This window comes from Bacillus rossius, chromosome 1 (assembly GCF_032445375.1).
Source record: "Bacillus rossius redtenbacheri isolate Brsri chromosome 1, Brsri_v3, whole genome shotgun sequence".
Taxonomy (NCBI): domain Eukaryota; kingdom Metazoa; phylum Arthropoda; class Insecta; order Phasmatodea; family Bacillidae; genus Bacillus; species Bacillus rossius.
This window is the reverse complement of record NC_086330.1, coordinates 19,893,552-19,908,063: the sequence shown is the minus strand read 5'-3', so window position 1 is coordinate 19,908,063 and position 14,512 is coordinate 19,893,552. Positions and strand designations below refer to the sequence as shown.

The window sequence follows — 14,512 nt, the reverse complement described above, 5'->3', positions numbered from 1 at the left end:
AACTCCTTGATCCCGCAGGTGGGCTCTTCCCCTCCCCGCTGTTCCACAACAGCAACTCCTGGATCCCGCAGGTGGGCTCTTCCCCTCCCCTCTGTTCCACAACAGCAACTCCTGGATCCCGCAGGTGGGCTCTTCCCCTCCCCGCTGTTCCACAACAGCAACTCCTGGATCCCGCAGGTGGGCTCTTCCCCTCCCCTCTGTTCCACAACAGCAACTCCTGGATCCCGCAGGTGGGCTCTTCCCCTCCCCGCTGTACCACAACAGCAACTCCTGGATCCCGCAGGTTGGGCTCTTCCCCTCCCCTCTGTTCCACAACAGCAACTCCTGGATCCTGCAGAACGTTTATTTTGGTGCTCTATATTCACTGCACCTGGGTGACTACTTTAGGATTCAGTATATTCTGTCATCGGACTGGCAAATGTAGACAGGTCATATTTCTGTGCGACCATGTGACGTCATTTACATTAGGATAAGAACATAGAGGTTTGTTTTACCTGCCGTCTCTTTCGCTCCTTGGTTATGAGCAAATTAACTTAGGTCAAAAAGAGTTGGTAGCTCTCATATAGGCAAAGTGACTGACTTGATTTTTTTTTTCTTTTTAATTTTTCATTATTTTCACTTTAGCAGACTTCTTGAAAAATTCAATTGCGAATTAATATTGGTGTTAAGGTAAAACTGGTTAGGCACTCGTGCCACAAATGATGAGAACAACTTAATCAAATTATTGTTTTTTTTTTAACGTAAATTGTCAGCAAAAATATACTCCACATAACATGTTGTAATTAAATAAATAACCGCTAACAAAAATACTTTATTCAGAATATCATTAACTATAAATATAGCTACGTTAATCATTGTCATTTGTAATGTGATACATTAGTTATTCATTGGCATTAATTTTTAAATACACTGAACATTATGAACAACACAGAAGGAGATGATCGCGCAGAAACAACCAGCAGACGTCTTCACGACTGCCCTCTTGAGTAAAATAGCCATCCGCCATACTGTTTCCGGCAGGTAAAAGCGCGCAAGGGCGCCCCGACAGTTAAAAGGTCAATAAAAAAAAGAGACTTCGAATGAGGCCCGTCTTTACAATGACACGGAAACGGAGACGGATCACGTAAGTCGTAAAGGGAGAAGGATCTCACGGAAAAAAAAAAAGTTTCTACAACTGACAGGACCTCTTTCATCTACGTTTGCTCTTTGCGACCAATAGAAGCCGAGCACTTGGCTGATGTGGTAGCCATGTTTATTTATGTTCTAAATACATTAAGACTTGTTTTAAGTAACTTACAAGAATATCTAATATACTATTTTTAATTTTGGATCATTTTCGTAATATTTTTTTTAATTAAATTGTTATCTTGTAACGTTGAGCTGCAATCCCATTGTTGGCCATTTGTTACGTCTCCGTGCACTGGTGGAAGCAGCGGACTCGAAAGTGGAATGTCCCGTCTCCGTTTCCGTGCCGTTGCAGAACGGGCCTAAGAGACACCTGCGGACGGGCCACAGGTTGCGTGCCGTTGTAGAACGGGCCTGGCTCAGAGTAATTGCTTAATGAAGCGACCCCAAGCAGACTCGCGTCCGACCGACAGGGATTTCATCATCGCCAGTGTGGGCCTAGGGGCCCGAGTGCCGCGATTTGGCATCGAACCCCGAGGCCCGTGTAGGAGTCCCAGGTCGCCTACTGCGACCCCTAACCTCCTGTTTTGCCTACTAAAATCTTAGGTTTTGACTTAATTCTGTTACCGTTGCTAAAAAAAAAAAAGCTGCGAGGCATGTGATGAATGCAAATGGCCGATATAATTTAATTTCGTTGTGTTATCCAGCCTTCCCTTTTAATGTGTCATCTAGGGTAATCGTAGATCATCTGGTTCAGTAGCTTCGGCTCCAGTTCGTCGTCCCACGTGAGCCCGATGCAGAAGACCGGAGCACCAAAGTAATCCGGCCTGTCACCCTCGTACCTTCTCGCCAGGAATGTCGACAGGCGAGCTGCACCGCAGGTGGTTCGGCGAAGCTGCAGGTCCATGTCTCGGTTTGAGTCGCGCTGCTCTAGGTGCTGATGGCCCGATGGCCATCTTGGTTGCAGCGAGGAGGGAGCACGACCGACCAGGCAGACGGGCCTGAGAACGACGACGACAACTGAGTGAGCGGTGTTGTTTTGCCCCCCGGGCTTCCAGGACGGGACCTTCTCGCTGGCGGACTTCGTGGACGCCTTCCAAGAAGCGGAGGTGCAGCGCGTGCTGCGCGCCTACGACAACTGCGTCACCGTGGACGTGCACTGCTCCCCGGAGGGCGACTGGACCACGGAGCGCATGCTCAAGGTACAGCCCCCACGGACGCACTCTCGCAGACTCGCGCGAACACACCTCACGGCCGGCATTCTCACGTTCCCCTCCCACGTGTGCGCCCCAATACGGTAGGGGCGGGAGCAGCGGTTTTTATGACATTCCAGAGCTTTAAAAGGGGCCCGCCTCGTCAGGGGTGTATGTGTGTTAGTGAGGCGATATGACAAGCGCGACGCTTGCTGGTGCTTCTAGCGCGGTGTCGCCTCTAAGCGCAAGGCTCTGAACTGGCGCGCATTCGTCTCGTCGGCACAGGATAACTGTGAAATTTGAGCGGTGACCGTAACATTATATGGCGGAGAACTGAAGATAAAGGTGTAATGCAAGTCCCTTAAGTGCTTTCAAGAATCTGTACCGTTTGTTTAAGGCCTTAAAATTACTTTGAAAACATGCGTTTTAGCCATTTTAACTATTCTAAAATAATAAAAAAAAAACAGTTTAATAACTTAATCAGAAATCAAAAGTACTTTTCGGCCCTCGGCGAACTCTTAAATGCTTTTCGTAAGCAGACCCCACTCGGATATCTTTAGTAGTTATCAAATCGCGTTGTTGTTCCCGAAGCTCTGCGCACCGTGCCTGTGTCCGGGTAGGCGGACCCCTTAAGAAAAACAGAACTGTTAGGTATCGCTCCCTCTTGTTGATCGGGAGGGTATCATCAGGACTTCGGCAAGGACCAGCGGCTGTATCACCACAAAATGGTGTGTTCGCAGTGATAAATGTGCTCGGATTCGTACCCGGGCACTCACGCTTTTGTGTTGTCCCAGTGCCGCCAACATACTTGAAGTCATTTGTAAACCATACCCATAGCTTTACAGTATTAGCTGTGTACACGTTAATAAGCATTGAAATCGAAATAAAGTCAATTTATTGAATAATAGATTATCTTTCCCATGTTCTTTAAAAAAGAATATATAGGCTTGAATGAAACATCAACTAAAATATAAAATGATGCGCCAATTTTCGTAAAAAAAAAAGTCAGCATTATATCGAAAAAAAGTATTTTATGTATGCTTAAATAACCATAGCCATGTGTTGTACAGAGTTACATTATATGTTACAAACTATTCCTTGGCAACTGGTTTTTCAAAGGAATATTTTGTAAAAGTACAATTTTTTTTCTTCTGTGTAGCACAGCAGTCTGTAACCATCACCATGTAGGGTTAGAGGCCCTGTTTCATAAAACAACAAGTTACAAATGTGAAACTGAACTGTTTCATAAGGAAATTAGCTCTACTTGTAAAAGTTGGCACATTTATAAATCTTAATTACAAGTCTACAAGTCAGCTGTGAAAAGTTACCAATCTAAAATTACGAAGTTTTATAAAATTAATTTATGGATTGAAATTTACCATTCTTGCACCCTAGATATCTTTTAAAAGTGTTATTTAGCTAAAGTTAAAAAAAAAAAATAGCTAGAAGAATAACAAAATTTATACTTGATTATGTATATTTAAATATGATAAGTAGAGACCGGAAAAATTCGCGAGTTCATTTCGCGATAGGCTAAAATACAAATAGTTATACCTTAATGCAGCCTCTGTTATTGGCTCATAACTCACCTTGATGACTCTTGGCCAATGAGAAACACCCGACCAAAGCTTTATCGAATCACAGGCTGCTACGTTGGGACGCCTCACAAGACAGCAGCCAATGAGTGGGTCACATTTGACCGAGTGTACGTAGAACTATGGAGTTCATCCTACAGGTCATTGTACCCGCGAATTTTTCCGGTCCCTAATGATAAGTAACATAATTTTTATCGGTACCTTTTTAGCTAGGTATTGGCTTATGTACCTAGCGCTCATTAATTTAAAATGTAACAGTTAATGTTAATGTCATACGTTCAAAAAGTATTTTCAACGCAATTGATTTTATTTGGAACCTCTCATTACATTCAAAAATTGTTACAAAGTCCATATTAATCCGGGGCCTGAAATTGCGTGTGTCTACCCTCAATATTTTTTTTTTTTTTCATAATTGTCAGTGAATATTACACTCGTACATGAAACTCCTACATGTAACATATTTTACTTGTGTGTTCAGAAAAGTGTAAATTGGTACACCTGTAACAAACTCAACGTAGGTTGCAAATAACTGTATGAGAAACTGCTTGTAACTTGTAAATTTGCACTAGTAAATTTTAGAGGCATGTATTTTTCGTGAAAATATTTTGAGATGAGTTCCGTGCAAAAAAGAAATTGTAGCGTAGTAATTTTTTCGTTATCGACTGAGTTTCTTTCATTCACGTGTCTCCTGTCGGCAACACTAATCACTGGTACTCTGTGCGGGAGCAAACGCGTCCTGATTGGCCAGGTCGAATAGACGGCGGCCAATCACAAGGAAGAAACCGCTGACGCGGAAGAAATTATTTTGTTAACTTCCATACGGTAGCTGCCATCTCACATAAAATGATACATGAAACCACAAATATACTTTCTAAATGTATAAAATGTTCATATCTTAGCGCGTATTAGAACATGTCTTCGACTACTTGTTAACCTGTTTAAGTAAACACGTTCTGTTAAATAGTAATGTACTTGTCGTAACTCCATCTGTTACACTATAAATTGAGTTATAAACTTAAATTTGAAGTAAATTTTAGCACATTTGTTTGTTATTTTCCATTCTTATTAGGCATATTGAATCATCCAAATGAGCACGCTTATGTCCGTTGGATGTATCCGTTTGCTTCCCAAATAAGATGACTCTGCCCATTATGTAACTAGAAATTTAATTTTATCCATTTATGTACACATATATACATATAAAACCCTATGTGGGAGTTTGGGGACGAAGTTGCCTTTGGTATTGTTTGGGAGTAAAATTGGAGACGAAAACCCTAACAGGGGGTAAAGAGAACAATTTGTGGAAGTTTTGGAGCGAAGCACTCCCAGGTCAAGTTTGGGAGAAAATTTTAGGGCTGAACCTCCAACGAGGGTTGAATCCTCCAATGTGAGAATATTTGTAGCGTAGTCCGCATTGCCTAAAATTTTTGGGGTGAACCTTTTCTGAGAGGATTTTTTAAGATAAACCACACCAAAACCCAATTTGGAAGTTTCCAAAAGTTAATTTTTCGTCATGTTTAACCCCCTAATTTTTTTAATAGCACATTTATATTTGCAAATTATAATCTACTTCTAGATCAGCTATACGCTTGAAATAAGACCATCTTATAGGATATGCTATATAAAGCTCTCACTTCCTTTTTTTTTTTTTTCCAAAGTTGCTGGTTCTGTCCTTGAATTTTTGCACCCCAGAATTGTCCAACATAGTATTTAACCACCTCATTTTGAAGTAAAAAAATTTAAAAAAAATTACAAGCACGGCAATTGATTCATTTTAGGGTAAATAGAGACTGTTAGCAATTAATTTGTGATTAGTCTGAAAAAAAAGCTTAAAAAGCTAACGGTTTCATGGTAGTTTTTGACGTTTTCCCGGGGGAGGATCCCCGGGCCCCTTTCACGAGGGGGGGGGGTGTGCATTTAGTAGCCCCCAGTCCCCCGGTACGCCTTGCCACCCCAGTTGAGCTGGAATGCCACAGGAAAGTTGTCCGAGGAGACGGAGCCCATTGTTCGCAGGAGTCGTTCAGCAAGTCGTGCAAGGTGCGCGTGAACCCCACGGACCGCCTGACGGCCGGCGGACCTGCCATCGGCAACTTCCTCGGCTACGTGGCGCCCTTCCTGACTCCGGCCAGCGTGGAGCAGCTGCTCGAGCCGTCCGACGTGGTGGGCAACATCCGCTTCAGCCACCCCACGCTGTACGTGTTCCCCGGCGGCCAGGGGGACGCCGCGCTGTTCGGCATCAACGGCTTCAACATGCTGGTCGACGGCGGCTTCAACAGGAAGGCGTGCTTCTGGGACTTCGCGCGCCACCTCGACCGCCTGGACGCCGTGCTCATGACGAGGCTCAACAACGACAACGTGAACGGCATCGCGGCGGTGCTGCGCCGCAAGCGCCAGAGCACCGTCTACCCGCAAATCGGCCACTTCTTCAGCAACCTGCAGGTACCTATGCTCCACCAGGGTGTTCATTCCAATCTGCTGACGAAACAACGTGTTCGCTCTTTGCTTTACCAGGGTGTTCATTCCAATCTGCTAACGAAACAACGTGTTCGCTCTTTGCTTTACCAGGGTGTCCGTTTCAATCTGCTGACGAAACAACGTGTTCGCTCTTTGCTTTACCAGGGTGTTCATTCCAATCTGCTAACGAAACAACGTGTTCGCTCTTTGCTTTACCAGGGTGTCCATTCCAATCTGCTAACGAAACAACGTGTTCGTTCTTTGCTTTACCAGGGTGTCCATTCCAATCTGCTAACGAAACGGGTTCGCTCTTTGCTTTACCAGGGTATCCATTACAATCTGCTAACGAAACAACGTGTTCGCTCTTTGCATTACCAGGGTGTCCATTCCAATCTGCTAACGAAACAACGTGTTCGCTCTTTGCTTTACCAGGGTGTCCATTCCAATCTGCTAACGAAACGGGTTCGCTCTTTGCTTTACCAGGGTGTCCATTCCAATCTGCTAACGAAACAACGTGTTCGCTCTTTGCTTTACCAGGGGGTACATTCCAATCTGCTAACGAAACAACGTGTTCGCTCTTTGCTTTACCAGGGTGTCCATTCCAATCTGCTAACGAAACAACGTGTTCGCTCTTTGCATTACCAGGGTGTCCATTCCAATCTGCTAACGAAACAACGTGTTCGCTCTTTGCTTTACCAGGGTGTCCATTCCAATCTGCTAACGAAACGGGTTCGCTCTTTGCTTTACCAGGGTATCCATTACAATCTGCTAACGAAACAACGTGTTCGCTCTTTGCTTTACCAGGGTGTCCATTCCAATCTGCTAACGAAACGGGTTCGCTCTTTGCTTTACCAGGGTGTCCATTCCAATCTGCTAACGAAACAACGTGTTCGCTCTTTGCTTTACCAGGGTGTCCATTCCAATCTGCTAACGAAATGAGTTCGCTCTTTGCTTTACCAGGGTGTCCATTCCAATCTGCTAATGAAACAACGTGTTCGCTCTTTGCTTTACCAGGGTGTCCATTCCAATCTGCTAACGAAACGGGTTCGCTCTTTGCTTTACCAGGGTGTCCATTCCAATCTGCTAACGAAACAACGTGTTCGCTCTTTGCTTTACTCGGGTGTCCATTCCAATCTGCTATGGAAAAAAAATATGTGCGTGTACTTAGGTTACGCGCGTGAGAAGTTATACTTCTTTGGCATCATTAAAAAAATCGTTTTTAATTGCATCAAATAATTCTCCATGGTAGCGTTATTGAAGTTATACTTCTAATGCTACTTCCAACAAGGTTGCGTTAAATGTTAAACGCTACCATGGAGAATAACGCTACCATGGAAAATGATTTGCATGCAATTAAAAACTATTTTTTAATGATGCCAAAGAAGTATAACTTCTCACGCGCGTACCTAAGTACCCGCACCCATTTTTTCTCCATGGTAGCGCTAAACGTTTAACGCAACCTTGTTGGAAGTCGCATTAGGAGTATAACTTCAAAAATAACTAAAATTCAGTCATGGGGACTGTCGACAGAAGTGAAAACTTAATTTTTTGTTTTTAAATGTGTAATATGAAATCATCTCTACGTCAAATGCACCTACGCAAGAAAATGATTTTGGTATTATATCACTAGCATGTCGGTGACGCGAACCCATAAGTTTTTTCCCCTACCAATAATAACTTTAAAACTAGAAGAAATGTAGTTTTTTCATTGAAAGAATAAAAAAATTATTAACTTAAATCTACAAATAATCAACATTATGTCTAATAAATCAATAACCTGGCATTTGAAGAAATTCACATCGTAAATAAATAAACAAAAGAAAAAACATAACCTCAACTTAACTACCTACTAAAAAAATATCCAATACTAGCAATATGTACCACACAATAACGTTAAAATTTCCTTGGAAAATAAAGAAAAAATTAAAAACTTGTATCTTTAAAAATAGAATAAATTAAGTTTTATCCTTGAAATACAAAAAAATATTAACACGTCACGCGACCATGTCAATGACGACTTACATGAATTTACTCCCTATGCAAACCTTCCTATAGAAGTTTTCACTTAAAATTACCCTCATTTTCTCTGACCAAAGCTTCAGTTTCCCCTGATTATTTTTTTAAACTAACCTATGTTGCAATTTTCTGAAACGAATAAAGAAAATCCGGCCCCCAACATCCCTAGTCTATTTCTCTCTCCACTTTCTTTAATTTAGATACACGTGCAATCTTATAGCGTGTATGACTATGCAATAAAACACAATTTAACAATTGCTTCCAGTAAGTCTGGGTGATTTTACTCATCAAATTGTTATCACCAGGGAGTTTCCATAACTTTTCCAGGATTTAAAGTAAAATCCTTGACCAATTCCAACTTCCCTGAATTTGGAAAATGTGTACATCTTGTGTACAACCACTCCGGTTGGCAGAGTATCACATGTATGTAGTCGTTCCTCGACTTAACTCGCGTGGCGTGTAAGCGTGCTGCAAGCTTGTCATTGACTTTAATAAGGTTTGCAGTGTAAGCTTGATTCAGACTTAGATTTGATAACTAAGACTGAGAAATGTTTTTTTTCTACCAAGCTTACACTGGTTTGTTCTCAGCATCTAGAAGCTGTGGCAAGCTCACTATGGGCCTTGCTAGACAGGCTTGCTGCAAAGCTAGAAACATTGGAGACTATTTAGCTTGAATCAAGTTGGCTTGAAAGCTAAAATACTTATCATTACAAGCCTGTCATGACAAGCCATCTAGCTTGACTCATGCATGTTATGGTTACATGGGAAACTTCTCATATAAAATTGTACGTGTATTTGACATTTCCTTTTGAAATTAGTTTACTTTTATTTATGTATATGTCCTACATCAGTATAAGCTTTAACAAGATATTAACCTTTTCCGTATTTCCAGCAATACAAAGTTTTGGCCTCGCTTGACGTATGTTCAAGGACTCAAGGTTCATGATAATGCTATTAAGGCTTGAGCCGAAGTATATTGTAAGTTTTTCTTAAGCTGGTTTCCCGAAAATTATTAGAGTTTCCTTTATACAAACAAACTCACACTCTCTCTTTATTATATTAAATACAGATTACAGCACATTTATGTTTGTCCTTCACATGCTTACGTTTCGAAGTGACTGTTCTTTACAACCGGGAGGGTTAGTCCAGACCAGGGGTGGGCAGACTTTCGAGTGAGATCAGCCAAATATTAAGTAAACAGATGTTCCTTTTTTTTTTTTAGGGAGAGCCGCAACATGTATTTTCGCTGTATCTACGTGAAATTATAAGACGATTAAAAATCTAGATAAAAATCAAAATAAGTTATTTACAAATTCAACATAAAATTTTAAAAATAAAGGCTACTTAGGAGGGGAAAAACACGTAAATGTAAAAAAAAATACGATAGTCATTAGTAGAGCTTATTTGATACATCAAGAAAAACTAAAATTTTATTAATTAATTAATTATTATAATATAAAAAGCACCTGGGCGAGTGTATGTAGTGGCGGTGGCGTGGCAGGTTGGACATGCGTTGTGATTGGGCCGTTTGATTTTGTTCGGCTTCTCTTTTTTTTTTGTGCCGTGGGAGCGCAGTGTCAGTGCAGAGCCGTAAAATCCTATTAAAAGAGTGCGGTCTGCCGACCCCTGGTCTAGGGGATGACTCATCACAGCGCTGCGCTCAAGAACGGGGCGCTCGATGGCAGATTTTTTGGGTGGTGGAAAGACGATGGGGGGGGGGGGGGAGAGAGAGAGAGAATGGCGAATGTAGTAGAGAGTGAGATAACTGTGAGACACGTGTAATTGAAGTCAATAATAAATACACTGTCAAACACTGAAACGGAAGTCAATTCACTGCATAACACAAAAAACAATGCAAGGCAGTGAATTTCACTGCTATTACCTCATTTTGTGTACATGCATATTATAATATAGAATTAATTTAGTGAATCTTATGTTTAGGCGTTTATTTAAAAAGCTATAATATTATGTACTGATTTTTTAAATTCATATTAGTACTATTTATGCCTGGGCGAAGCTTCGACTGCGCGAATGAAATCGAAGCTCGTTTTGATATTCGATTACATGTGTGTTCCTCGTCTCAGGAGCGGTGATTTTTTTTTATTCATATTAGTAGTATATAGGCCTGGGCGAAACTTCGACTGAGCGAATGAAATCGATCTCGTTTTGATATTCGATTACACGTGTGTTCCTCGACGCAGGAGCGGTGATTTTTTTTTGTTCATATTAGTATACTATTTAGGCCTGGGTGAAGCTTCGACTGAGCGAATGAAATCGAAGCTCGTTTTGATATTCGATTACACGTGTGTTCCTCGACGCAGGAGCGGTGATTATTTTTTGTTCATATTAGTATACTATTTAGGCCTGGGCGAAGCTTCGACTGAGCGAATGAAATCTAAGCTCGTTTTGATATTCTATTACACGTGTGTTCCTCGTCGCAGGAGCGGTGATTATTTTTTTTTGTTCATATTAGTATACTATTTAGGCCTGGGCGAAGCTTCGACTGAGCGAATGAAATCTAAGCTCGTTTTGATATTCTATTACACGTGTGTTCCTCGTCGCAGGAGCGGTGATTATTTTTTTTTGTTCATATTAGTATACTATTTAGGCCTGGGCGAAGCTTCGACTGAGCGAATGAAATCGAAGCTCGTTTTGATATTCTATTACACGTGTGTTCCTCGTCGCAGGAGCGGTGATTATTTTTTTTTGTTCATATTAGTATACTATTTAGGCCTGGGCGAAGCTTCGACTGAGCGAATGAAATCTAAGCTCGTTTTGATATTCGATTACATGTGTGTTCCTCGACGCAGGATCGGTGATTTTTTTTTGTTCATATTAGTATACTATTTAGGCCTGGGCGAAGCTTCGACTGAGCGAATGAAATCGAAGCTCGTTTTGATATTCGATTACACGTGTGTTCCTCGACGCAGGAGCGGTGATTTTTTTTTTGTTCATATTAGTATACCATTTAGGCCTGGCCGAAGCTTCGACTGAGCGAATGAAATCGAAGCTCGTTTTTGATATTTGATTACACGTGTGTTCCCCGACGCAGGAGCGGTGATTTTTTTTATTCATATTCGTATACTATTTAGACCTGGGCGAAGCTTCGACTGAGCGAATCAAATCGAAGCTCGTTTTTATATTCGATTACATGTGTGCTCCTCGACGCAGGATCGGTGATTTTTTTTTGTTCATATTAGTATACTATTTAGGCCTGGGCGAAGCTCCGACTGAGCGAATGAAATCGAAGCTCGTTTTGATATTCGATTACACGTGTGTTCCTCGACGCAGGAGCGGTGATTATTTTTTGTTCATATTAGTATACTATTTAGGCCTGGCCGAAGCTTCGACTGAGCGAATGAAATCGAAGCTCGTTTTAATATTCGATTACACGTTTGTTCCTCGTCGCAGGAGCGGTGGGTTTTTGTATTCATATTCGTATACTATTTAGGCCTGGGCGAAGCTTCGACTGAGCGAATGAAATCGAAGCTCGTTTTAATACTCGATTACACGTGTCTTCCTCGTCGCAGGAGCGGTGTTTTTTTTTTTGTTCATATTAGTAGCTACTATTTAGGCCTGGGCGAAGCTTTGACTGAGCGAATGAAATCGAAGCTCGTTTTGATATTCGATTACACGTGTGTTCCTCGTCGCAGGAGCGGTGGGTTTTTGTATTCATATTCGTATACTATTTAGGCCTGGGCGAAGCTTCGACTGAGCGAATGAAATCGAAGCTCGTTTTAATACTCGATTACACGTGTCTTCCTCGTCGCAGGAGCGGTGATTATTTTTTTTTGTTCATATTAGTATACTATTTAGGCCTGGGCGAAGCTTCGACTGAGCGAATGAAATCTAAGCTCGTTTTGATATTCGATTACATGTGTGTTCCTCGACGCAGGATCGGTGATTTTTTTTTGTTCATATTAGTATACTATTTAGGCCTGGGCGAAGCTTCGACTGAGCGAATGAAATCGAAGCTCGTTTTGATATTCGATTACACGTGTGTTCCTCGACGCAGGAGCGGTGATTTTTTTTTTGTTCATATTAGTATACCATTTAGGCCTGGCCGAAGCTTCGACTGAGCGAATGAAATCGAAGCTCGTTTTTGATATTTGATTACACGTGTGTTCCCCGACGCAGGAGCGGTGATTTTTTTTATTCATATTCGTATACTATTTAGACCTGGGCGAAGCTTCGACTGAGCGAATCAAATCGAAGCTCGTTTTTATATTCGATTACATGTGTGTTCCTCGACGCAGGATCGGTGATTTTTTTTTGTTCATATTAGTATACTATTTAGGCCTGGGCGAAGCTCCGACTGAGCGAATGAAATCGAAGCTCGTTTTGATATTCGATTACACGTGTGTTCCTCGACGCAGGAGCGGTGATTATTTTTTGTTCATATTAGTATACTATTTAGGCCTGGCCGAAGCTTCGACTGAGCGAATGAAATCGAAGCTCGTTTTAATATTCGATTACACGTTTGTTCCTCGTCGCAGGAGCGGTGGGTTTTTGTATTCATATTCGTATACTATTTAGGCCTGGGCGAAGCTTCGACTGAGCGAATGAAATCGAAGCTCGTTTTAATACTCGATTACACGTGTCTTCCTCGTCGCAGGAGCGGTGTTTTTTTTTTGTTCATATTAGTAGCTACTATTTAGGCCTGGGCGAAGCTTTGACTGAGCGAATGAAATCGAAGCTCGTTTTGATATTCGATTACACGTGTGTTCCTCGTCGCAGGAGCGGTGGGTTTTTGTATTCATATTCGTATACTATTTAGGCCTGGGCGAAGCTTCGACTGAGCGAATGAAATCGAAGCTCGTTTTAATACTCGATTACACGTGTCTTCCTCGTCGCAGGATCGGTGATTTTTTTTTGTTCATATTAGTATACTATTTAGGCCTGGGCGAAGCTTCGACTGAGCGAATGAAATCGAAGCTCGTTTTAATATTCGATTACACGTTTGTTCCTCGTCGCAGGAGCGGTGGGTTTTTGTATTCATATTCGTATACTATTTAGGCCTGGGCGAAGCTTCGACTGAGCGAATGAAATCGAAGCTCGTTTTAATACTCGATTACACGTGTCTTCCTCGTCGCAGGAGCGGTGATTTTTTTTTGTTCATATTAGTAGCTACTATTTAGGCCTGGCCGAAGCTTCGACTGAGCGAATGAAATCGAAGCTCGTTTTAATATTCGATTACACGTTTGTTCCTCGTCGCAGGAGCGGTGGGTTTTTGTATTCATATTCGTATACTATTTAGGCCTGGGCGAAGCTTCGACTGAGCGAATGAAATCGAAGCTCGTTTTAATACTCGATTACACGTGTCTTCCTCGTCGCAGGATCGGTGATTTTTTTTTGTTCATATTAGTATACTATTTAGGCCTGGGCGAAGCTTTGACTGAGCGAATGAAATCGAAGCTCGTTTTAATATTCGATTACACGTATGTTCCTCGTCGCAGGAGCGGTGATTTTTTTATTTTTATTCATATTAGTAGCTACTATTTAGGCCTGGGCGAAGCTTCGACTGAGCGAATGAAATCGAAGCTCGTTTTAATATTCGATTACACGTTTGTTCCTCGTCGCAGGAGCGGTGGGTTTTTGTATTCATATTCGTATACTATTTAGGTCTGGGCGAAGCTTCAACAGAGCGAATGAAATCGAAGCTCGTTTTAATATTCGATTACACGTATGTTCCTCGTCGCAGGAGCGGTGATTTTTTTATTTTTATTCATATTAGTAGCTACTATTTAGGCCTGGGCGAAGCTTCGACTGAGCGAATGAAATCGAAGCTCGTTTTGATATTCGATGACACGTGTGTTCCCCGTCGCAGGAGCGGCGCCACGCGGCGTCCCCGGACGGCGACAAGGACCGCGACCCGCTGCTGGTGAGCCTTCTGGACGAGGGGCAGGAGGTGGTGGCCAACCTGAGGCAGCTGCAGCTGAGGCCGCACCCGTGCTACCGGGACGGCAACCAGGCCGAGCCCATCAACCTCTACCACAAGGTGCCACACTGCTGGTGCTGTTCCCCCATAGGCGTTCCTGCGACGTCAAGAGGCCACTCCAGTGTTTCAGGGGCATTACGCAACCCGCGTTAACCTCATAACATTCTATGCTATTTTCATTCTGCTTATAA

At 42.2% G+C, this 14,512-nt stretch overlaps 1 protein-coding gene across 1 annotated transcript in view; it reads left to right on the top strand.

Annotated features, from left to right (window-relative positions):
• Positions 1 to 14,512, top strand: part of LOC134532861 (microtubule-associated protein futsch) — a 377,195-nt gene that overhangs the window by 340,622 nt on the left and 22,061 nt on the right. The window contains exons 4-6 of the mRNA XM_063369863.1: positions 2,184 to 2,327; positions 5,927 to 6,352; positions 14,211 to 14,381. Of these exons, the coding sequence (XP_063225933.1) occupies positions 2,184 to 2,327; positions 5,927 to 6,352; positions 14,211 to 14,381 (741 nt within the window). The remainder of the gene's footprint in view (positions 1 to 2,183; positions 2,328 to 5,926; positions 6,353 to 14,210; positions 14,382 to 14,512) is intronic.